This window comes from Rhinopithecus roxellana, chromosome 6 (genome assembly GCF_007565055.1).
Source record: "Rhinopithecus roxellana isolate Shanxi Qingling chromosome 6, ASM756505v1, whole genome shotgun sequence".
Lineage (NCBI taxonomy): Eukaryota > Metazoa > Chordata > Mammalia > Primates > Cercopithecidae > Rhinopithecus > Rhinopithecus roxellana.
In genome coordinates this window covers 37,272,881-37,298,635 of record NC_044554.1, presented here as the reverse complement: position 1 = coordinate 37,298,635, position 25,755 = coordinate 37,272,881, and the positions used below count along the sequence as shown (strand labels likewise).

The following is a 25,755-nucleotide window of genomic DNA, read 5'->3' as shown; positions in this document are numbered from 1 at the left end:
ATGCAGTCCTGTAGGTCTCAGCCCCACTTTACCCAGCACCTATTCCAGATGCAGTTGCTCTGGTTCAAATGCCTCTGACATGGCCACAGAGTGCTGGAATGTGGCTTGTCTGAACTGCAATGTGCTAGAAAGGTAAAATACACGGTTACATTAAAAGATTTAGCTTCAAAGGCGTATATGCTTTATTAACCATTACACACTAATCACAAATTATAATAACAATATTTTGGACCTATTGGACTGATTCAATTGTTACAATCAATTCCACCTGTTATTCCACCTGTTTTTTTTTTATTATTATTTTGAGACAGAGTCACTCTGTTGCCAGACTGTAGTGCTGTGGCGGGATCTTGGCTCCCTGCAACCTCTGCCTCCGGGGTTCAAGCGATTCTCCTGTATCAGCCTCTAGAGTAGCTGGGATTGCAAGTGCCTGTCACCACACCCAGTTAATTTTTCTATTATTGGTAGAGCCGGGGTTTTGCCATGTCAGCCAGGCTGGTCTTGAACTCCTGACCTCAGGTGGTTCGCCATCTCGGCCTCTCAAAGTGCTGGGACTACAGGTGTGAGTCACTGGGCCGGCCCCACCTTTTTCTTTTTACTTTTTAACATTTGGCTACTAGCACATTCAACAGTTACAAATGATTCATATTTTACAGCAGAGGATTGCCTCTTTTTTGAAATCTCAGGCTGTCTGCATGTATTAGTCCATTTTCACACTGCTATAAACAAATACCTCAGATTGCGTATTTTTTTTTTAAAGTGGTTTAGTTCAATCATAATTCTACATTCCTGAAGAATCCTCAGGAAACTTAAAATCATGACCATGACAGAAGGTGAAGGGAAAGCAAGGCGCATCTTACATGATGGAAAAAGGGAGAGAACCTGGAGGAGGGACATGCCACATTTTTAAACCATCAGGTATCTTGAGAGCTTCCTTACTATCACAAGAACAGCATGAGGATAATCCCCCCCAGTGATCCAAGCATCTCCTACCCGGTCCCTGCCCTGAGAGGTGGAAATTGCAACTTTTTATTTTTTCTTTGAGAGGAAATCTCACTCTGTCGCCCAGGCTGGAGTACAATGGTGCCATCTCAGCTCACTGCAACCTCTGCCTCCTGGGTTGAAGCAATTCTCCTGCCTCAGCCTCCCAAGTGGCTGGCACTATAGGCACGCGCCACTACGCCTGGCTAATTTTTGTATTTTTAGCAGAGGAGGGGTTTCACTATATTGTCAGGGTGCTCTCGAACTCCTGACCTCGTGATGGAGCCACAGAGTCAAACCATATCACTGCAAAGGATCCACAGTAAGGAAGGTCAGAACATCCAAATTTTTCTTTCTTTTTTTTTTTGAGACGGAGTCTCACACTGTCGCCCAGGCTGGAGTGCAGTGGAGCGATCTCGGCTCACTGCAAGCTCCCCATCCCGGGTTCACGCCATTCTCCTGCCTCAGCCTCCGGAGGAGCTGGGACTACAGGCGCCGGCCACCACACCCCGCTAATTTTTTTTTTTGTATTTTTAGTAGAGGCGGGGTTTCACCGCATAACATCCAAATTTTAAAAATAATTGTCATTATATTCTTTCAATTTATGAATAACTATATTATATATCATTTATAAATGCATATGACATTATACACAAGGTTAAATGCAAGTATCCTCTGGTGTTGATCTGGCTGAGATCAGGGAAGAAGACTTGCCTGTAAAGGCTGCAGCCTAGGCTGTTATTTTTGCTTCATTCAGCCCAGTGATCAAATATTCCGTCATTCAGGCACGAAGCCTGAAACCTTATCCAATCAGGGGCCGTGGACTAGAAACTGTCCAATCAGGCATGCAGCTGGAGAGACCCGGACGCTTCCGTAATTTTCCGGGTCCTTTGTGTTTCTCTGCGTCTAGAGCTCCAGTTCTTCTCTTCACGGCTCTGCGTCCTCTGCTCCTAGAGGCCAAGACTGTGGCTTTGTGTCCTGCAGGTATTCGCAGATTCATGGCTAAAAGACCAGAATCCCCTGGAAGTCGAGAAATGGTGAGTGCTGGGTCTGTCATCTGAGAGAGGGGCGGAAGCTGGTTGGAACCACCTGAAAGTGGCTGTAGCAGGATCCAGACTTCCTCACAGTTCGCTCCGAAGTCTGAGGACCTATATCCTCCTTGGCCCAGCTCGGCTCTTAGTCCCCTCGAACCGTAAGATGCTGGGCAGCTCTGCACTCCCAGCGCCTCATCTCACCCATTTTTGTTGTTTATAACTGAAAAGATTTAAGAGCAATGGGAGAACAGTGAGCTTCTCCGTAACTATTAAAATATGTTTTTTTTTTTCCCTGCCCTCCCCTATCAGACACCAGCAATCTTCTTTACAGTAATGGGAGCATGAACTGAACTGACCTTTTCCTACCAAACGGAAACAGGGCAGGCAGTGCAGCCTTCCTTAGATGCGAAGGTTGAACTAAACTCTCCTGAATGTATCTTGAATCCCTCAAGTGTATAAGTTACTTGGTAATCTCGGCCCTGCTTTATGCAAAGCAACTTCTGGTTTCATTGAACTTTTTTTTTTTTTTTTTTTTTTAAGACAGAGTCTCACTCTATTGTCCAGGCTAGAGTACAGTGGTGCAATCTTGGCTCACTGCAACCTCCGCCTTCGAGTTTCAAGCAATGCTCCTGCCTCATCATCTCGAGTAGCTGGGATTACAGGCATGTGCCACACGCCGAGCTAATTTTTGTATTTTTAGTAGACACAGGGATTCACCATGTTGGCCAGGCTGGTCTCGAACTCCTGACCTCGTGATCTGCCCACGTTGGCCTCCCAAAGTGCTGGAATTACAGAAGTGAGCCACAGCGCCCAACCCCTTGTACTATTTATGTCTCAGCTCTGATTTTGGTTATTTCTTGTCTTTCGCGAGCGTTGAAGTTGGTTTGATCTTACTTTTGAAATTCTTTTAATTGTAACATTAGATTTTTAAATTGAGATCTTTCTAACTTTTTGATGTGGGTGTTTCGTGATACATATTTTGTTCTTAACACTGCCTTAGCTGTAACAGAAATTCTAGTATGTTGTATTTTGGCTGTAACTAGTTTCAAAAAAATTTTTTATGTCTGCCTTGATTTCATTATTTACAAAGTAGCCATTTGGAAGATGATTGCTCAATTTTTATGTAATTGTATAATTTCATATTTTTTGTGGTGTTGTATTGAATTACTATTCTATACATTTTCTTTTTAAAAGTAATGATAGAGAAACATAAGAAGAAAAAAATGCTGTGCTCTTAATCTAAATGCTAAAAATTATTCAATACTTAGTACCAACTCCCAGGGTGCTATGAAAATTAAATCACAAAATGTGTCATTCCCAACACAGTGTTCTATGATATGCTCCTGAGCACATAGTACCTGCTTAATAAACATTTTATTAGTACATGTGTACATGTTTCCCAGGTGCAGACTTACTCAGACATTGCTGCCTTCTGTTGTCCCTGTAAACTTAAAAAAGCCAACAAAAAATGTAATATTTCAGCATGGTGGTTGGTTGTCTTTATTTGTATCACAAGTATGTGTATTGTGATGGACGTGGCGGGTGTAAAGGACTCTTTGCTGTGCCTGCTTTTCTCGCTAATGCTAATAATGTGTCTGGGAAAGCACAATCAGCATTTACAGGGGACTTGTTGAAAAAGCCCATTCCTGGACCCTTTTGGATCCTGAAGAATCACTTTGCATAAAGTAGGGCCGAGATTACCAAGTAACTTATACACTTGAGGGATTCAAGATACATTCAGGAGAGTTTAGTTCAACCTTCGCATCTAAGGAAGGCTGCACTGCCTGCCCTGTTTCCGTTTGGTAGGAAAAGGTCAGTGCAGTTCATGCTCCCATTACTGTAAAGAAGATTGCTGGTGTCTGACAGGGGAGGGCAGGGAAAAAGAAACTTATATTTTAATAGTTATGGAGAAGCTTATTATTCTCCCATTGCTCTTAAATCTTTTCAGTTATAAACAACAAAAATTGGTGAATGTTTTCTTCAAGTCTCGGTCTTTCTGTCCGTGGGTGTGTGTGGTGGTAGCAGGTGAATAGATTGTGCTTTAAAGGCATATTCTCAAGATGTGGGTTTAATATGTCCAGAGCATCTTGTCTGAAAATACATTTCAGAGAAAGAGGAGGAAAAGAAAAAAAATCACTTTTTCTCAGGCAAGCATGTCTCAGATTAAGCGTGGTGTCCATTCTGCCTTTGGCAATGCCATCTGTTCGGAACTTGCAAATTTTTACTTCTCTACTTGTACTGTTGATCCCTAATGAGTTTGTTTCAACTATATTTTTGTCATTTTTATGATAGGCAAGGGGTTCTGAAAAAAAATATTTTCTCTATATGCCATAACGTTCTATACATTTTCTTCATCTTGGATTCTTGTATGCCATGTAGAATTCTTACTACAAATTTATGACTTGCAATATTTAAAATGTTTCCATTGTAGCTGCTGAACGTGAGAAGGTGTAAATACTCAATATTTCTACTGGGGAAACACAGTTGTCTTTGGATATTAATGAAAAGTGAAACATGTCCTGTTGGGGTTTCATCTGTGTGCTCTATTATTTCCAGGCAGAACAGGATTTAGAACATGCTTATTTAAACAGAATGGCATTTATTACCCAGAAAGTTCTGAAAAAACTATTAGGAGATACTTGCTCTCCAGGGTGCTAAAGAAAGACTACTTAAAATTACTGTTAAAAATTACAGCACAGGGAAGTTATCTGCATCTTTGACTTTGCATAAAACTGATGTTTCTTTATAATTAAATTTAGGCTGAGCATGGTGTCTCAGGCTTGTAATCCCAGCACTTTGGGAGGCCGAGGCAGGCAGATCATATGAGGTCAGGAGTTCGAGGCTAGACTGGCCAACATGGTGAAACCTCATCTCTACAGAAAAAACAAACACACAAAAATTAGCCAGGTGTGTTTCACGCATCTGTAATCCCAGCTACTTGGGAGGCTGAGGCAGGAAAATTGCTTGAACTCAGGAGGTAGAGGTTGCAGTGAGACGAGATTGCAGATTGCACCTCTGCACTCCAGCCTGGGTGACAGAGCGAGACTCCATCTCTAAAAAAAAAAAAAAAAAGTATATGTACATACATATAATTAAATTTGGATTACAATTTACTTTTCTGAAAGGCGAGAAATACCACAGCAGTGATGTTGTGGCCTGTGTCCATCAGTACATAATACAAATGTGTGCTAATAAAGTTAATAACAATGTTATTCACTTGGTTCAAGATCTCAATGACATTTTTTCCACTATTAATTATTATTCTCTTAATTATTAAGTTCACTTAGGAGATTTCCTAGCTGAAGTGCATAAATCATCACATTTAATCTGGAAGCTGTCCTTTCTTTTTCGATGACTTTGCATATATTTGTCTTTTAAAAATGAAGGCTCTTATCTTTATTTACAGGTGAGAGAAACTGGGAAAAAGTCAGACTCTGCCACTTACTGGGTGTTTGACAATGTATGCTTCCTAGGCTAGAAACACTGGTGAGCTTGCTAAACACTCAGAAATTCAGACTTTATCCCAAATCTCCCGAAACAAAACCTGCACAAGATCTTTAGTTTATTGCACATATTAAGACTTGAGAGGTACCTTCCAACTCATCATGACTGTTCTACCTGAGAAATACACACCACTTATTCTGTATGATGTAAATATAGCACTCAAAAATAGATATGTCCAGCAGGTGAGGTGGCTCATGCCTGCCATCCCAGCACTTTGGGAGGCCAAGGTGGGTGGATCACCTGAGGTCAGGAGTTCAAGACCTGCCTGGCCAACATGGAGAAACCCCATCTCTAGTAAAATTACAAAAATTAGCCAGGCATGGTGGCTTATGCTTGTAGTCTCAGCTACTTGGGAGGCTGAGACAGGAGAATTGATTGAACCCAGAAGGTGGAGGTTGCACTGAGCCAAGATCATGCCAGTGCACTCCAGCCTGGGCAACAGAGTGTGACTTGGTCTCAAAAAAAAGAAGAAAAGAAAAATAGAAAAAAAAGACATGTCTATGTTGATGCCCTTAATTTTATAATTTATCATCTAGAAAAGTATCAAATCTACAGTTGTATTGTGGGTCTTATGCTATTCTCTTTTCTCAGAGTTAGAGAATACTTCAGTGTTAAAAATTACCTTGTTGAATAATTTTAGTCACTCTTATAAGTGAAAACCACTTCTTTTTACTCTCTTAAGTCAAATACAAATCTCTGCCTACAGACACACGGTAACTGTTTGTGTGTTCATGAGTGGTTTCTTTTGTTTTGTTTTGTTTTTTCAGGGACTGTTGACATTCAGAGACATAGCTATAGAATTCTCTCTGGTGGAATGGCAATGCCTGGATCATGCTCAGCAGAATTTATATAGAGATGTGATGTTAGACAACTACAGAAACCTGGTCTTCCTGGGTGAGGAAAATTTCAATACACAATTCCTAATATATTGCCTTTCTCTCTTTTCTAAGATAATTTTGGTAATTTCTGCTTTGCATGAATATATTTTAGCTCTCCAATTTTAAGAAAATCTTGGGGATTCATTGGTGTAGAACAAATTCTTCACAATGTTTTATCTTGACCTGAACTTTTCCCTTTCCTGAGCTTATGTATCTTTTGCTCTAGGTTAGTGGCAATTCCAAAAATGTCATGGCGTAAAATAGCGTTTCCCATGCCTTAGAATTCAGTTGCCACCACCAATGTTTAATTCAGTAATACTGAGTAGTGAAATTAAGGACCCACAATTTTAAAGTATTTTCTAAATCTGTAGAAAGTTCTGTTATGAATCAATATTAATTTTCTAGAATTTTCTATTATATCCTCTTTACTGAGCATAATACTAGGTTGGTAGTTAAATAATTCAGCAAGATTTATGTTACTTTTTTTTCTTAATAAAACAGGTATTGCTGACTCTAAGCCAGACTTGATCACCTGTCTAGAGCAAAATAAAGAGTCTTGGAATATAAAGAGAAATGAGATGGTAGCCAAACAGCCAGGTAGGTGAAAGTGAATGAAGCGGATGACACAGATGAGAGGTACACAAATCAAGGAGGCAGCCAGCCCTTAAAATGTGGTCTGGGGAACTGTGCTTTGATGGAAAGAGTTTCTGAGAAGCTCAAGTCACTTTTTTCTTTTGCTCTCACATAGGGACACCTTCTGCCCCATGCTGTCAAATTCTCCATGGATTCTGCTTTCTCTTCAATAATCTTTTTTCAAGTTCACAGTGTGAGCCAAAGTTTTCTCTATGGCTTATCAGGGACTGAAAAAAACGGACTGCTTTGCCATTGCTTTTGGGGACACACTAATATCTGTGTATTTTTGAGAAACTCTATGTTTAAACAGTTAAAAAAATTTTTTTTGCATCATGTCTAAAATGTGTGAGAATAGTGATTTCTGTTTCATTGGTGGTTGTCCACTTTTCTACACAGACCATTCTGTTTTTTATTACTATAGCCGTGAAATATAGTTTAAAGTTTTTTACAATTTTTTTTTCATTTTTTAATTGTTATATATGTATTTATTTATTTATTTAGAGGCTGGGTTGTAATACTTGCCGTGGGGAGATATGCAAGCAGGGTATTTCTTATGTCTTCATTTTGTTTTTGTTTTTGTTTTTTTTTTTTTTGAGACGAAGTCTTGCTCTGTCGCCCAGGCTGGAGTGCAGTGGCCGGATCTCAGCTCACTACAAGCTCTGCCTCCCGGGTTTACGCCATTCTCCTGTCTCAGCCTCCTGAGTAGCTGGGACTACAGGCGCCCGCCACCTCGTCCGGCTAGTTTTTTGTATTTTTTAGTAGAGACGGAGTTTCACCTTGTTAGCCAGGATGGTCTGGATCTCCTGACCTCGTGATCCGCCCGTCTCGGCCTCCCAACGTGCTGGGATTACAGGCTTGAGCCACCGCACCCGGCCTGCTTATGTCTTCATTTTACTGTGTTGTATGTTTTAGATATAGATTCATAAATGGTATTGCTGTATTATATGATAATTTCATTTTTAATTATTTGAAGAACATTTATGATATTTTTATGATGGCTGCATCTCTTTTCTCATCAACAGCTTACATAGGTTTCAATTTCTTTATATTATCAACATAGTTGGTGTTTTAAAAAAATTTATCGTGGCCATTGTAATTGATGTAAGGTAATTTTGTTTTGTATTGTGACTTTGTTTTGCATTTTTCTATAAATTACTAATTCTGTGCAACCTTTCAAGTGCTTCTTCCCATTTGAGTGTGTGTGTGTATATATATCCTTTAAGTTCTAGGGTACATGTGCACAATGTGCAGGTTTGTTACATATGTATACATGTGCCATGTTGATTTGCTGCACCCATTAACTTGTCATTTACATTAGGTATTTCTCCTAATGCTATCCCTCCCCCATTTCCCCACCCCATGACAGGCCCCGGTGTGTGATGTTCCCTGCCCTGTGTCCAAGTGTTCTCACTGTTCAATTACCACCTGTGAATGAGAACATGGGGTGTTTGGTTTTCTGGCGTTGTGATAGTTTGCTCAGAATGATGGTTTCCAGCTTCATCTGTGTCCGTACAAAGTACATGAACTTATCCTTTTTTATGGCTGCATAGTATTCCATGGCGTATATGTGCCACATTTTCTTAATCCAGTCTATCCTTTATGGACATGTGGGTTGGTTCCAAGTCTTTACTATTGTGAATAGTGCTGCAATAAACATATGTGTGCATGTGTCTTTATAGTAGCATGATTTATAATCCTTTGGGTATACACCCAGTAATGGGATGGCTGGGTCAAATGATATTTCTAGTTCTAGATCCTTGAGGAGTCGCCACACTGTCTTCCACAATGGTTGAACTAGTTTACAGTCCCACCAACAGTGTAAGAGTATTCCTATTTCTCCACATCCTCTCCAGCACTTGTTTCCTGACGTTTTAACGATCGCCATTCTAACTGGTGTGAGATGGTATCTCATTGTGGTTTTGATTTGCATTTCTTTAATGACCAGTGATGATGAGCATTTTTTCATGTGTCTGTTGGCTGCATAAATAAATGCCTTCTTTTGAGAAGTGTCCGTTCATATCCTTTGGCTAATTTTTGATGGGGTTGATTTTTTTCTTGCAAGTTTGTTTAAGTTCTTTGTAGATTCTGGATATTAGCCTCTTGTCAGATGGGTAGATTGCAAAAATTTTCTCCCATTCTACAGGTTGCCTGTTCACCCTGATGGTAGTTTCCTTTGCTGTGCAGAAGCTCTTTAGTTTGATTAGATCCCATTTGTCCATTTTGGCTTTTGTTGCCATTGCTTTTGGTGTTTTAGTACATGAAGTCCTTGCCCATGCCCATGTCCTGTATGGTATTGCCTAGGTTTTCTTCTAGGGTTTTTATGGTTTTAGATCTAACATTTAAGTCTTTAATCCATCTTGAATGAATGTTTGTATCAGGTGTAAGGAAGGGATCCAGTTTCAGTTTTCTACACATGGCTAGCCAGTTTTCCCAGCACCATTTATTAAATAGGGAATCCTTTCCCCGTTTGTTTCTGTCAGATTTGTCAAAGATCAGATGGTTGTAGATGTGTGGTGTTATTTTTGAGGGCTCTGTTCTGTTCCATTGGTCTATATCTCTGTTTTGGTATCAGTACCATGCTGTTTTGGTTACTGTAGCCTTGTGGTATGGTATGGTATGGTATGGTACGGTATGGTATAGTATGGTATAGTATAGTATAGTATAGTATAGTAGTATAGTATAGTATAGTATAGTATAAGGTAGTGTAGTATAGGTAGCGTGATGCCTCCAGCTTTGCTCTTTTTGCTTAGGATTGTCTTGGCAATGCAGGCTCTTTTTTGGTTCCATATGAACTTTAGTTTTTTCCAATTATGTGAAGAAAGTCATGGTAGCTTGATAGAAGTGGCATTGAATCTATAAATTACCTTGGGCAGTGCAGTAAGGCCATTTTCACAGTATTGATTCTTCCTATCCATGAGCATGGAATATTCTTCCATTTGTTTGTGTCCTCTTTGATTTCGTTTAGCAGTGGTTTGCACTTCTCCTTAAAGAGGTACTTCACTTCCCTTGTAAGTTGGATTCCTAGGTATTTTATTGTTTGTAGCAGTTGTGAATGGGAGTTCACTCATGATTTGGCTCTCTGTTTGTCTGTTATTGGTGTATAGGAATGCTTGTGATTTTTGCACATTGATTTTGTATCCTGAGACTTTGCTGAAGTTGCTTATCAGCTTAAGGAGATTTGGGGCCGAGACATTGGGGTTTTCTGAATATACAATCATGTCATCTGCAAACAGGAACTATTTGACTTCCTCTTTTCCTAATTGAATACCCTTTATTTATTTTTCTTGCCTGATCGCCCTGGCCAGAACTTCCAACACTATGTTGAATAGGAGTGGTGAGAGGGTATCCCTGTCTTGTGCCAGTTTTCAAAGGGAATGCTTCCAGTTTTTGCCCATCCAGTATGATATTGGCTGTGGGTTTGTCATAAATAGTTCTTATTATTTTGAGATACATTCCATTAATACCTAGTTTATTGAGAGTTTTTAGCATGAAGCGCTGTTGAATTTTGTCGAAAGCCTTTTCTGCATCTATTGAGATAATGACGTGGTTTTGTCTTTGGTTCTGTTTATGTGATGCATTAAGTTTCTTGATTTGTGTATGTTGAACCAGCCTTGCATTCCAGGGATGAAGCCCACTTGGTCATGGTGAATAAGCTTTTTGATGTGCTGCTGGATTCGGTTTGCCAGTATTTTATTGAGGATTTTGGATCGATGTTCATCAGGGATATTGGTCTAAAATTCTCTTTTTTGTTGTATCTCTGCCAGGTTTTGGTATCAGGATGATGTTGGCTTCACAAAATGAGTTAGGGAAGATTCCCTCTCTTTCTATTGATTGGAATAGTTTCAGAAGGAATGGTACCAGCTCCTCTTTATACCTCTGGTAGAATTCGGCTGTGAAGCAGTCTGGTCCTGGACTTTTATTGGTTGGTAGGCTTTTAATTATTGCGTCAATTTCAGAGTCTGTTATTGGTCTATTCAGGGATTCAACTTCTTACTGGTTTAGTCTTGGGAGGGTGTATGTGTCCAGGAATTTATCCATTTCTTCTAGATTTTCTAGTTTATTTGCGTAGAGGTATTTGTAGTATTCTCTGATGGTAGTTTGTATTTCTGTGGGATCAGTGGTGATACCCCCTTATCATTTTTTATTCTGTCTATTTGATTCTTCTCTCTTTTCTTCTTTATTAGTCTTGCTAGCGGTCTATCAATTTTGGTGATCTTTTCAAAAAACCAGCTTCTGGATTCATTGATTTTTTTGAACCCTTTTTTTGTATCTCTGTCTCCTTCAGTTCTGCTTTGATCTTAGCTATTTCTTGCCTTCTGCTAGCTTTTAAATTTGTCTTCTCTTGCTTCTGTAGTTCTTTTCATTGTGATGTTAGGGTGTCGATTTTAGATCTTTCCTGCTTCCTATTGTGGGCATTTAGTGCTACAAATTTCCCTCTACACACTGCTTTAAATGTGTCCCAGAGATTCTGGTACATTGTGTCTTTGTTCTCATTGGTTTCAAACAACATATTTATTTCTGCCTTCATTTCATTATGTACCCAGTAGTCATTCAGGAGCAGGTTGTTCAGTTTCTATGTACTTGTGCGGTTTTGAGTGAGTTTCTTAATCCTGAGTTCTAATTTGATTGCACTGTGGTCTGAGAGACAGTTTGTTGTGATTTCTGTTCTTTTACATTTGCTAAGGAGTGCTTTACTTCCAACTCTGTGGTCAATTTGGAATAAGTGTGATGTGATGCTAAGAAGAATGTCTATTCTATTGATTTGACTTGGAGAGTTCTGTAGATGTCTATTAGGTCTGCTTGGTGTAGAGCTGAGTTCAAGTCCTGGATATCCTTGTTAACCTTCTGTCTTGTTGATCTGTCTAATGTTGACAGTGGGGTGTTAAAGTCTCCCAATATTATTGTGTGGGAGTCTAAGTCTCTTTGTAGGTCTCTAAGGACTTGCTTTATGAATCTGGGTGCTCCTGTTTTGGGTGCATACATAGTTAGGATAGTTAGCTCTTCTTATTGCATTGATCCCTTTACCATTATGTAATGGCCTTCTTTGTCTCTTTTGATCTTTGTTGGTTTAAAGTCTGTTTTATCAGAGACTAGGATTGCAACCCCTGCTTTTTTTTGCTTTGCATTTGCTTGGTAGATCTTCCTCCATCCCTTTATTTTGAGCCTATGTGTGTCTCTGCATGTGAAATGGGTCTCCTGAATACATCACACTGATGGGTCTTGACTCTTTATCCAATTTGCCAGTCTGTGTCTTTTAATTGGGGCATTTAGCTAATTTACATTTAAGGTTAATATTGTAAGGTGTGATTTTGATCCTGTCATTATGATGTTAGCTGGTTATTTTGCCCGTTAGTTGATGCAGTTTCTTCCTAGCATCAATGATCTTTACAATTTGACATGTTTTTGCAGTGGCTGATACCAGTTGTTCCTTTCCATGTTTAGTGCTTCCTTCAGGAGCTCTTGTAAGGCAGGCCTGGTGGTGACAAAATCTCTCAGCATTCACTTGTCTGTAAAGGATTTTATTTCTCCTTCATTTATGAAGCTTAGTTTGGCTGGATATGAGATTCTGGGTTGAAAATTCTTTTCTTTACGAATGTTGACTATTGGCCCGCACTCTCTCCTGGCTTGTAGAGTTTCTGCTGAGAGATCTGCTGTTAGTCTGATGGGCTTCCCTTTGTGGGTAACCCGACCTTTCTCTCTGGCTGCCCTTAACATTTTTTCCTTCATTTCAACCTTGGTGAGTCTGACAATTATGTGTCTTGGGGTTGCTCTTCTTGAGGAGTATCTTTGTGGCATTCTCAGTATTTCCTGAATTTGAATGTTGGCCTGCCTTGCTAGGTTGGGGAAGTTCTCCTGAATAATATCCTGAAGAGTGTTTTCCAGTTTGGTTCCATTCTCCCCATCACTTTCAGGTATACCAATCAAACGTAGATTTGGTCTTTTCACATAGTCCCATATTTCCTGGAGGCTTTGTTCGTTTCTTTTTACTCTTTTTTTTTTGTCTGAACTTCTCTTCTCACTTCATTTCATTTCATTAATTTGATCTTCAATCACTGATACCCTTTCTTTCACTTGATCAAATCAGCTACTGAAGCTTGTGCATGTGTCACGTAGTACTTGTGCCATGGTTTTCAGCTCCATCAGGTCATTTAAGGTCTTTTCTACACTGTTTATTCTAGTTAGCCATTCATCTAATCTTTTTTCAAGGTTTTTAGCTTCCTTGGGATGGGTTCAAACATCCTCCTTTAGCTCAGAGAAGTTTGTTATTATTGATCTTCTGAAGCCTAATTCTGTCAACTCGTCAAAGTCATTCTCTGTCCAGCTTTGTTCTGTTGCTGGCAAGGAGCTGTGTTCCTTCAGAGGAGAAGAGGTGCTCTGGTTTTTAGAATTTTCAGCTTTTCTGCTCTGGCTTCTCCCCATCTTTGTGGTTTTATCTACCTTTGGTCTTTGATGATGGTGACCTACAGATGGGGTTTTGGTGTGGATGTCCTTTTTGTTGATGTGGATGCTATTCCTTTCTGTTTGTTAATTTTCCTTCCAACAGTCAAGTCCCTCAGCTGCAGGTCTGTTGGAGTTTGCTGGAGGTCCACTCCAGACCCTGTTTGCCTGGGTATCATCAGCGGAGACTGCAAAACAGCAAATAATGCAGAACAACAAATATTGCTGCCTAATCCTTCCTCTGGAATCTTCATCTCAGAGGAGCACCTGCTGTATTATGTGTCAATCGGCCCCTACTGGGAGTTGTCTCCCAGTTAGGCTGCACACGGGTCAGGGACCCACTTGAGGAGGCAGTCTGTCCGTTCTCAGAACTCAAACACCGTGCTGGGAGAACCACTGCTCTCTTTGGAGCTGTCAGACAGGGACGTTTAAGTCTGCAGAAGTTTCTGCTGCTTTTTGTTCAGCTATACCCTACCCCCAGAGGTGGAGTCTACAAAGGCAGGCAGGCCTTGTTGAGCTGCGGTGGGCTCTACCCAGTTCAAGCTTCCTGGCCGCTTTGTTTACCTACTCAAGCCTTAGCAATGGTGGAAGCCCCTCCCCCAGCCAGGCTGCCACCTCGCAGTTTGATCTTGGACTACTGCCCTAGCAGCGAGCAAAGCTCCATGGGTGTGGGACCTACTGAGCCAGGCACGGGATATAAACTCTTGGTTTGCCATTTGCTAAGACCATTAGAAAAGCCCAGTAAGTGGCAGTGTCCTGACTTTCCTGGTGCAGTCTGTCACGGCTTCCCTTGGCTAGGAAAGAGAATTCCCCCGATGCCTTGCTCTTCCCAGGGGAGGCGATGCCCCACCCTGCTTTGGCTCACCCTCTGTGGGCTGCACCCACTGTCTAACCAGTCCCATTGAGATGAACCAGGCACCTTAGTTGGAAATACAGAAAGCACCCATCTTCTGCATCAATCACACTGGGAGCTGCAGACTGGAGCTGTTTCTTTTTGGCCATCTTGGAACTGGGTATATATCTGTTTTATTAAAATTTAGTTTAATCATTTGTCCATTTCTTTTTCTTTTCTTTTCTTTTTTTTTTTTTTGTTGAGATGGAGATTTGCTCTTGTTACCCAGGCTGCAGTGCAATGGCACAGTTTTGGCTCATGGCAATCTCTGCCTTCCAGATTCAAACAATTCTTCTGCCTCAGCCTCCTGAGTAGCTGGGATTAGGGATGTGCCACCATGCCCAGCTAATTTTGTATTTTAGTAGAGATGGGTTTCACCATGTTGGTCAGGCTGGTGTCAAATTCCTGACCTCAGGTGATCTGCCCACCTCAGCCTCTCAGAGTTCTGGGATTACGTGTGAACCACTGCACCAGGCTCATTTGTTCATTTCTAAATCAAGTAATTATTAGATTATTAAATCATTAATTATTGTTGTCTAGTTAATTATTGTTGTCTATTAATTATGTTGTCACTCTATTAAATGTTTTATTTAATTGCAGAAATTTTGAAGTTTAGTCCGGTTAAAGTTTTCTGTTCTCCTATTCGTTGCTCACGCATTTGATGGCATGTCTAAGAAAATGGTGCCAAGACCAATGTCATGTCTTTCCACTGTATTTTTTTCTAAGAGTTTCATTAGTTTTTTTTATTAGTCTAAGTATTTTGTTTAAAATATCTTTTGTATATGATGCGATTAAAGTATTCAACTTCATTTTTTCAATGTAGATATCCAGTTTTCAACATTATCTGTTGAAGGTATGATATTTTCTCCATTGTCTGCTCATGGCAACCTAGTAACAGATTATAACCTTGTGGCAGATTATTTGGTCATACATAGAAGAGTTCATTGCTGGTCTCCCTATTTTATCATGTCTTTATCTGTCTTTTTGTGAATACCACATAGTTACTGTTATTGCAGCTTTTTATTGTGTTTTGAAATTATGGAGCATAATGCCTCTGTGTTTATCATGTGCGTTTCTCTAAATGTAGTTCATAATAAAATTAAAAAATTTTAAACAATATTTCAGGAATAAATATACTTTTGGAATTTTGATACAGATTATATTAAATTTGTTCACCACTGTGGGTTATACTGACATCTTAACAAATTAAATTGTCACTTAAATATTTTGACCCTTGAGCAAAAATATTAAATTAAATTATGTGACCTTGTGCAAGAATATATTGAAGAATGTGTTTATTTCCATATATTTTTGATTTGCCAGTTTTACTTTTTTCCTTTTCAGTTTTATTTAGTTTTGATTAGAAAGCATACACTGTATGATTTTGCTTTTCTTAAATTATTTTTGACACAGCGTTTCTCCCTCTGTTGCCCAGACTGTAGTGCAGTAACACAATCTTGTCTTACTGCAGCCTCAACCTCTTGGACTCAAGTAATCCTTCCACCTTGGTCTCCTGAGTGGCTGGCACTACAGGCCAACCCTACCAAGCCCAGCTGATTTTTTTTTTTTTTTTTGAAATGGAGTCTTGCTCTGTTGCCCAGCCTGGAGTGCAGTAGTGCAATCTTTGCTCACTGCATCCTCCGCTTCCCAGATTCAAGTGATTTTCCTGCCTCAGCCTCCTGAGTAACTGGGACTACAGGGGTCCACCAACACACCTGTCTTTTTGTTTATTTTATTTTTATTTTTTAGTAGAGACGGGGTTTCACCATGTTGGCCAGGATGGTCTCGATCTCCTGACCTTGTGATCCACATGCCTTGGCCTCCCAAAGTGCTGGGATTACAGGCGTGAGCCACCATGCCCAGCTAATTTTTAATTATTTGTAGAGACAGGGTCTCACCGTGTTCCCAAGGTGAGTATCAAACTTCTTGTCCCAAGTGATCCTTCCACCTTGGCCTCCCAAAGTGCTGGGATTGCACCTGTGAGCCACTGCACCTGGCTGATCTTTTAAAATTTACTAAGACTTGTGTGTTCTAACAGAATGCACCAGGTGCAAATAAGAATATTGTGTATCCACTTGCTTTTGCCTGGAGAGTTCTGTACATGTCTGTTTAGCCTATTTGGTTTGTGATATGGTGTAGATGCCCTCCAAATCTCATATTGAAATGTAATCTCCAATGGTGGATGTGGGGCCTAATGAGAGCTGTTTGCATCATGGAGACAAATCCCTCATGAATGACTTGGCACAATCCCCTTGGTAATCATAGAGTTCTCACTCTGTTAATTCACGAGAGCTGGTTGCTTAAAGGAACCTGATTACTCCACCTCACACTTGCATCATCTTTCACCATGTGACATATTTGGTTCTTTTTTGCCTTCCACTATAGTTGTGAGCTCTCTCATATCCTCACCAGAAGCAGATGCTGGCATATACTTCTTGTACAGTCTACTGAACTGTGAACCAAAGAAATCTTTTTCTTTATAAATTACCCGGTCTCCGGATCACGAAGTCGGGAGATCAAGACCATCCTGGCTAACACGGTGAAACCCCGTCTCTACTAAAAATACAAAAAAATTAGCTGAGCGTGGTGGTAGGCGCCTGTAGTCCCAGCTACTCAGGAGGCTGAGGCAGGAGAATGGCGTGAACCTGGGAAGCGGGGCTTGCAGTGAGCCAAGATTGCACGGCTGCTCTCCAGACTGGGCGACAGAGCAAGACTCTGTCGCAAAAAGAAAATAAAAATAAAAATAAAAATAAAAATTACCCAGTCTAAGGTTATTTTCTATAGCATTGCAAAACGAATTCATACACAATATAATGTTCCTCAGGTTTTCTGTTTTTTGATTTTTTTATTTAAATTTTTAATTTATTATTGAAAGTGAGGTCTTAACTGTCTATAATTTTATGTTGCTATTATATTTCTTGCTTCATTTTTGTGAATATTTGCTTTATACGTTTTGAAGCCATGATGTTGTATATGCATATACATATAGATAGACATAATAGTTATAGATTCCTAGTAAATGGACTCATTTTACCATTATAAAATATTAGTCTTTGTCTCATGCTAGTAATCAGTCTTTGTCTCATACTAGTAACTAGTAACATCTCATGCTAGTAATAGCATTTAAGATAATATGGATTATCTTAAATTTTATAAATTAATATATACATTTCTTTTGTGTGTCTATAAAGATTTTTTCTTTGTGCTACATTAGAGATTTTATAAAACCTGTTAATGCTTCAACAGTAAATTTTAACCTGGTTAAAAAAATGACTTCAGGCCGGGTGCGGTGGCTCAAGCCTGTAATCCCAGCACTTTGGGAGGCCGAGACGGGCGGATCACAAGGTCAGGAGATTGAGACCATCCTGGCTAACACGGTGAAACCCCGTCTCTATTAAAAAAAAAATACAAAAAACTAGCCGGGCGAGGTGGTGGGCGCCTATAGTCCCAGCTACTTGGGAGGCTGAGGCAGGAGAATGGCGTAAACCCGGGAGGTGGAGCTTGCAGTGAGCTGAGATCCGGCCACTGCACTCCAGCCTGGGCGACAGAGCGAGACTCCGTCTCCAACAAAAAAAAAAAAAAAAAATGACTTCAGTTGCATAGAAAAATTTGTCCTCATTATATCTACCCTATGCTTCTTATTGATGTTGCTAATTGTATCATTTTATGTTTTATGATTATTTTTATGCTTATATCTTTCAAATTTTACAGAATAACTAAAAATGTTTTCTGTAGCATCACAATAATACCATGGTTTTTTTTTGTATGTGTATATGCATGTTTTTCAAAAACATGTATTTTCATATGATTATATTTTTTTTTGGTCTATTATTTTAAGTTGAAAGACCTCTTTTCAGCATTTTATTTAGGGCACATGCAGTGCTTATATGCTTTTCCAGCATTTGTTTTTTCTGGAAGATCTTTATTTTTTATTTATTTTATAGTATATTTTTGCTGGTTACATTATTCTTACAATGAAGATTTTTTCTTCAGCCTTTGACCATTTAACACAGTTCTTTTCTGACCTGCAAGGTTTCTGTTGACAAATTCACTGGTTGTCTCAGAGGACTAGGCTTATAAATAATACCTCACTTTTATCTTGCAGCTCCCAAGATTGTATTCTGGTTTGTGACTTTTGAAACTTTGCTTAAATATGTGTTATGGATCTTTTTATATGTGTATATCCTAGTTTGTTTGTTTAGTTTCTTCATTTTTTACATTACTTTTTTCATACTTTAAATTTATTTCAGTTATTCTTTTTTGCCTCCACAATTGTCTATTTTTATTATTCCAAGCCTTTTGTTGATATTCTCACTTATCTGATGTCTGGTTTTCCATTTTTCTCATTGAGCAAAATATGGATTATCTTAAATTTTATAAATTTATATATACATCTTTATTTTTATAGTTGCTTTTGAAAATTTTGATTTTTTTGATTGGACCATGTTGCCCAAATACTTTGTATGCATTATAATCTTTGGTTAAGATTTAGACATTAACATAAAACTACCTTTCACAATCTTTATAATGCAGCTCTTTTCTGGGATAGCCTGAAACCAATTGTCTTAGGTAGAGGTTCTGGGAGTCTCCCAAATATGTTCTCATGATGTGTCTTGTCTGCAATTTTGCATTTATTTTTCAGTTAAAAGACTTCTTCACATTTCTTATTACTAGTCAATAACTACTTTCTACACCTATTTTCCATCCTTGGTACTGCAGTTCTGCTGTTGTAACATTCACTTTTGATCTCAAAAGACTTAAAGCTGTCATTAAAGGCACCATATTCTTCTATTGGGGATGAGGAAGGGCTGTGTTGGGTAAATGTAGCTGACTTTTCTTTTCTCTATATATGGCTTTTGACATTGTGCTCACATGGGGCACACACTTACTCTATAAATTTCCAACAAAGGTATTTTGATTACTATGATGTTGTTACATTTATACATCTATGAAGGAATTGTGGCCTGTGGTATTTTGATATGCCATTTTGCTAACGTGCCTTGTATAATTTTATATATTCGATTTGTAAAGTATATTTATTTGAGTCCGGTAAGTGCTGTAACTTGTGATTTTTGTGTCTTTCAGTTATGTGTTCTCATTTCACCCAAGAACTTCATCCAGAGCAGGGCATAAAAGATTCACTCCAAACAGTAATACCGAGAACATATGGAAAATGTGGACATGAGAATTTACAATTAAAAAAATGCTGTAAAAGTGTGGGTGAGTGTGAGGTGCACAAAGGAGGTTATAATGAAGTTAACCGATGTTTGTCAAATACCCAAAACAAAATATTTCATACTCATAAATGTGTCGAAGTCTTTGGTAAATTTTCAAATTGCAATAGACATGAAACAAGATGCACTGGAAAGAAACATTTGAAATGTAAAAAATATGACAAATCATTTTGCATGCTTTCACACCTAAATCAACATCAGATAATTCATACCAGGGAGAAGTCCTACAAATGTGATGAATGTAGCAAATCCTTTAGCCGCTCCTCAAACCTTACTGCACATAAAAGAATTCATACTGGAGAGAAGCCCTACAGATGTGAGGAATGTGGCAAAGCCTTTAGGTGGCCCTCAAACCTTGCTAGACACAAGAGAATTCATACTGAAGAGAAACCCTACACATGTGAAGAATGTGGCCAAGCCTTTAGGCGCTCCTCAACACTTACTAATCACAAGAGAATTCATTCTGGAGAAAGACCCTACAAATGTGAAGAATGTGGCAAAGCCTTTAGCGTATCCTCAGCCCTCACTGAACACAAGAGAATTCATACTGGAGAGAAACCCTACACATGTGAAGAATGTGGCAAAGCCTTTAGCTGCTCCTCAGCCCTTAAGATACATAAGAGAATTCATACTGGAGAGAAACCCTACAAATGTGAAGAATGTGGCAAAGCCTTTAGCTGCTCCTCAACCCTTAAGACACATAAGAGAATTCATACTGGAGAGAAACCCTACAAATGTGAAAAATGTGACAAAGCTTTTATGAGGCATTCAAGTCTTGCTAAACATAAGATAATTCATACTAGAGAGAAACCCTACAAATGCAAATAATGTGGCAAAGTCCAGCTCTCAGGTCTTATAATACATAAAATAATTTATACTGGAATAAAACATTACAAGTGTAGAGAATATGAGAATATGGACAAGCCTTTAACAAGTTCCAAATCTTAATAGAAAATTAGAGAATTCATATTGGACAAAAATTTTATAAATGTGAAAAAATGTAAAAAGCCTTTGACCAACCCTCAAACCTTAATGAACCCAAGATAATTTATTTTTAAAAAATGTATTTTTTTGAGATGGCATCTCCCTTTGTCACCCAGGCTAGAGTGCAGTGGCATGAACTCAGCTCACTGCAACCTCTGCCTTCCGGGTTCAAGTGATTCTCCTCCCTCACCCTCCTGAGTAGCTGGGATTACAGGCATGTGCCACCACACTGGCTGATTTTTGTATTTTTAGTAGAGATGGGGTTTCACCATCTTGACCAGGCTAGTCTTGAACTCCTGACCTCAGGTGATCCACCTGCCTTAGCCTCCCAAAACGTAAGAGAATTTATATTAGAGAGACCCTAGAAAGGTTTAAAAAAAAGTTACAAAACCTTTAAGCACATCTCAGGCCTTACACAATATCTGTTCATTCATTCTAGAGAGAACCCCTATAAAAGCAAAGAATGTGGTAATGCTTTTAACTAGTCTTGAACCCTCATTATACATAAGAGAATAAATATTAAAGAGAAACCCTACAATAAGGAATATGGCAATTTCTTTAAAAAGTCCTCAAACCTGAATAACTGTAAGATAATTGATATTGGAGAGAACCCCTGCAATTATAGAAAAAAATGTGGCAAAGTCTTTAACTGGTTCTCCATCCTTATTTATTAAAAAATTTTATACTGGAGAGAAACTCTACAGACATAAAAATGTGACAGAGCATTTAACCTTATCTCAAACTTTTCTAAAAAATAAAAATCATAGAAATCATACTGGTGAGAAACTAGAAATGTGTTAAATGTGGCAAGGCCTTTAAGTGGTAGTCACACGTTATGGTAGGTAAGATAATTTATACTGAAGAAAAACTACAAATATGAAATGAAGAATGTGGCAAAACTTTTAATAAATTCTCACACCTTATGGAACAAGAAAGCGTTTATACTAGAGAAAAATTGTAGAAATACAAAGAATGTGAAAAGCCGTGAATATCAGCTCGCATTTTACTCAGTATCAGAAAGTTTATACTTAATAAAAGCATTATAGGTTGTGCGTGTTGGCTCATGCTTGAAATTCCAGCACTTTGAGAGGCCAAGGTCAGTGGATAATGAGTTCAGGAGTTCAAGACCAGCCTGGCCAGTATTGTGAAAGCCCATCTCTACTAAAAATACAAAAATTAGCCAAGCATGGTGGCATGTGCCTGTAATCCCAGCTACTCTGGAGGCTGAGGCAGGAGAATTGCTTGAACCTGGGAGGTGGAGGTTGCAGTGAGCCAAGATAGAGCTGCTACACTGCAGCCTGGGTGACAGAGTGAGACTCCATCTCAAAAAAACAAAAAAAATTATAAATATGATTACTGTAAAAATACCTTCTGGAAAATATAGTCCTTTAAAGTAAAGACTATTTATTCTGAAGACAAATGTATGAACATAAAGAGGATTGTTGTATCTTTACTTGCATTACAGATATTATTGTATGCATTCTATATTAAAGGAAAACCCTGAAGCAGATGCTCAAACTTTGTTGAACCTCAGAAATTTATATTGTAGAGAAAGCCTAAACATGTAATGAATGCAAAAAAACATTTGTTCAAAAACTACAGCTTAGAAAACATCAGTTTATACTAAATATTTTTGCAGATCCAGTAAATGGGGAAAATATATTTAACCAAAAAGTAAGTCTATATAAACATTTGAGGGTTAACAGTAGAAAGAATGAAGGCACTGAAACTAGACATTATACTAAATCAGAGTGTTGAGTGTAAGAGAGATCCAAAGATAACACTATATACATTTTAAAGAAGTAGATTTTTTTGGAGATTTGTAATTATATTCGAGGTATGCTTTTTCTGTAAAAAAAAAATATATAGATTTTCTGAGAAGCAAATAATATTGTAACTCAAGTCTCAGATTACTTCATGTTGATTCTTTCATCCCATTGTTTGTGAAAGTATTTGATCAATTGTTGCATCAGAGATATAAGAGATTGTTTATCAATTGTACCTTTATGTAATAAAATGCAATAAATTTTAAAAAATTTTTAAAGATTATGTGTGAACTTAATTTTTCATTAAAGTTGTTTTTAATGCGTTAAAACTGTTGTGCTTTCAATGAAGTGTTAATTTGCCATCAACATGAATGTGTCTCATCTTAAGGTTCTAAGTAAATGATGGGAACAATATACTATTTGTTAATGTAGGGGAATGACATCTGTAGTAATCTCTTTTTTGCCAGTGTTTTTTGTTTGCTTGTTTGTTTTGAGACGGAGTCTTGCTCTGTTGCCCAGGCTGGAGTGCAATGGTGCAATCTCAGCTCACTGCAACCTCCACTTCCTGGGTCCAAGCGATTCTCCTGTCTCAGCCGGCCAAGTAGCTGGGACTACAGGCATGCGCCACCACACCTGGCTAATTTTTGTATTTTTAGTAGAGATGAGGTTTCACCATGTTGGCCAGGCTGGTCTTGAGCTCCTGACCTCAGGTGATCCACCTACCTCGGCACCCCAAAATGCTGGGATTACTAATGTGAGCTACCACACCCGGCCCTCCAGTGGTTTTAAACTGGAAAGAAGTTGAAGAATTTTGTTCTCATAGGTGAAATTTGTATTCTTGTAAAAAAGAATTTAGATTTTTAAAAATTTTTTGTGGGTAGGTAGTGTGCATGCCCACTTATGGCATATATGAGGTATGTTAACACAGGCATACATTATTTAATTATCAGCAGAGTGTATGAAGTATTCATCACCTCAAGCATGTATTTATACTTTGTATTACAAACATTTCCATTATACAGTTTTAGTTATTTCAGTATGTGCAATTGAATTATTATTCACCATAGGGTCATTTTATGATCATAAAATTACATGAGTATAATTAATATCCACACATTTCTGAGTCTTGATTAAATATTTTTAAAAATTGGTTTTATATATTTTTTATACATGTGGCCTCTCTGCTGACCAACAAAAATAGACTTTTAGTTTTTATTTACATAGAGTTACATATACAAATATATTACTCTAAAGATCTACCAGCCAGGTGCAGTGGCTTATGCCTGTAATCTCAGCACTTTGGGAGGCAGAAGTGGGCAGATAATTTGAGGTCAGGAGTTCAAGACCAGCCTGGCCAACATGATGAAACCCCATCTCTACTAAAAATACAAAAGATGATCTGGGCATGATGATGTGTGCCTGTATTCCCAGCTACTAGGAAGGCTTAGGCAAGAGAATTGCTTGAACCTGGGAGGTAGAGGTTGCAGTGAGCCAAGGTGGCACCACTGCACTCCAGCCTGGATGACAGAGCAAGACACCATTAAAAAAAAAAAAAAAAGATACACCTTAAGTATAAAAAAAGTTACATAGCAAGTGAGTGTGTTTGTGTGCAACTTTGTATATGCATTTTCAGAACAGAAAAACAATATTGAAACAAAAATGATTATTTTATTAAGGTGGATAATTAACAAGAAACCTGGAAACCTTAGAGATTCTCAAAATAAATCTATATTCTGTGCCTTATATTGAATTCATTACTGTAAAGTCTTATCCCACCCAAATCTTATCTCAAATGATAATCCCCACATGTCAGTGGAGGTACTTGGTGGGAGGTGATTGGAATGGGGGTGATTTCCCCCCATACTGTTCTCATGATAGTGAGTTCTGAAAAGATCTGATGGTTTTATACGTGGTGGTTTTTCCTGCTTTCCCTCTCTCCTGCTGCCTAGTGAACAAGGTACTTGCTTCTCCTTTGCCTTCCACCATACTTGTAGGTTTCCTGAGACCTCCCCAGCCATACAGAATTGTGAGTAATTTAAACCTCCTTTCTGAATAAATTACCCATTCTCTGGTAGTGTCTTTGTAGTAGTGTGAAAACAGGCTAATACAGAAAATTAATACTGGGAGTTTGGGGCACTGCTCTAAAGATAATTGAAAATGTGGAAGTGACTTTGGAACTGGGTGATAGGCAGAGGTTGAAACAGTTTAGAGAGCTCAGAAAAAGAAAGATGTGGGAAAGTTTGGAACTTCCTAGAGACTTGTTGAATGCTTTTGACCAAAATACTAATAGTGATATGGATGATAAAGTCTAGGCTGAGGTGGTCTCAGATGGAGATGAGAAACTTATGTTTAAAATGAAAGCAGAACATAAAAGTTTGGAAAATTTGCAGCCTGACCATTAAGTAGAAAATAAACCCCCCCCCCTTTTTTTTTTCAGACGGAGTCTGGCTCTGTCGCCCGGGCTGGAGTGCAGTGGCCGGATCTCAGCTCACTGCAAGCTCCACCTCCCGGGTTTACGCCATTCTCCTGCCTCAGCCTCCCGAGTAACTGGGACTACAGGTGCCTGCCACCTCACCCGGCTAGTTTTTTGTATTTTTTAGTAGAGACGGGGTTTCACCGTGTTAGCCAGGATGGTCTCGATCTCCTGACCTTGTGCTCTGCCCGTCTCGGCCTCCCAAAGTGCTGGGATTAAAGGCTTGAACCACCGCGCCTGGCCAAAACCCCATTTTTTGAAAAGAAATTCAAGCCACTGCAGAAATTTGCAACAGTAAAGAGGAGCTGAATGTTAATAGACAAGACAATGGGGAAAATGTCTTTAGATCATGTCAAAGATCTGAGACAGGTCCTTCCATCAAGGCCAGGAGCCCTAGGAGGCAACATTGGTTTCATAGTCGAGGCCCAGGGCCCCACTGCTCTATGAAGTCTTGGGACTTAGTGCCCTGCATCCCAGCTGCTCCAGATCCAGCTGTGGCTAAAAGGAGCCAAGGTACAGCTTGGGTTATTTCTTCAGAAATGGCAGTCCTCAAGCCTTGGTGGCTTCCATGTGTGTTGGGCATGTGAGTGCACATAAGAAAAAAGTTGAGTTCTAGGAACCTCCGCCTAGATTTCAGAGGATGTATAAAAATGCCTGGATATTCAGGCAGAAGTCTTCTACAGGGGCAGAGCCCTCATGGAGAACCTGTAATAGGGCAATGCAGAAGGGAAATGTGGGGTTGGAGCCCTCATGCAGAGTCCCCACTGAAGCTGCCTACTGGAGTTGTGAGAAGTCCACTATACTCCAGACCCCAGAATGACAGATCCCCCATGAGCTTGCACTGTGCACCTGGAAAAGCCACAGGTGTGCAATTCCAGTCCATGAAGGAGCTGCCCAAGGCCATGAGGGCTCACCCCTTTATCAGCATGGCCCAGATG

General features: G+C 39.1%; 1 protein-coding gene across 1 annotated transcript; it reads left to right on the top strand.

Moving 5' to 3' along the window:
• Positions 1-1,833: 1,833 nt before the first annotated feature.
• Positions 1,834-20,422, top strand: LOC104666403 (putative zinc finger protein 735). Its single transcript, XM_030932771.1, has 4 exons — positions 1,834-2,018; positions 6,287-6,413; positions 6,899-6,994; positions 19,446-20,422. Exons 1-4 carry the CDS (start codon positions 1,980-1,982, stop codon positions 20,420-20,422), a joined length of 1,239 nt encoding a protein of 412 aa, XP_030788631.1. The 5' UTR covers positions 1,834-1,979.
• Positions 20,423-25,755: the final 5,333 nt, after the last annotated feature.

What these genes read in the sequence shown, in the direction of transcription:
- LOC104666403 (XM_030932771.1), top strand. Translation starts at nt 1,980, where the DNA reads ATGGCTAAAAGACCAGAATCCCCTGGAAGTCGAGAAATG. An exon ending in CCCCTGGAAGTCGAGAAATG is followed by an intron (nt 2,019 to 6,286) that starts GTGAGTGCTGGG and finishes TTGTTTTTTCAG; the next exon opens with GGACTGTTGACATTCAGAGA. An exon ending in GATGGTAGCCAAACAGCCAG is followed by an intron (nt 6,995 to 19,445) that starts GTAGGTGAAAGT and finishes TGTGTCTTTCAG; the next exon opens with TTATGTGTTCTCATTTCACC.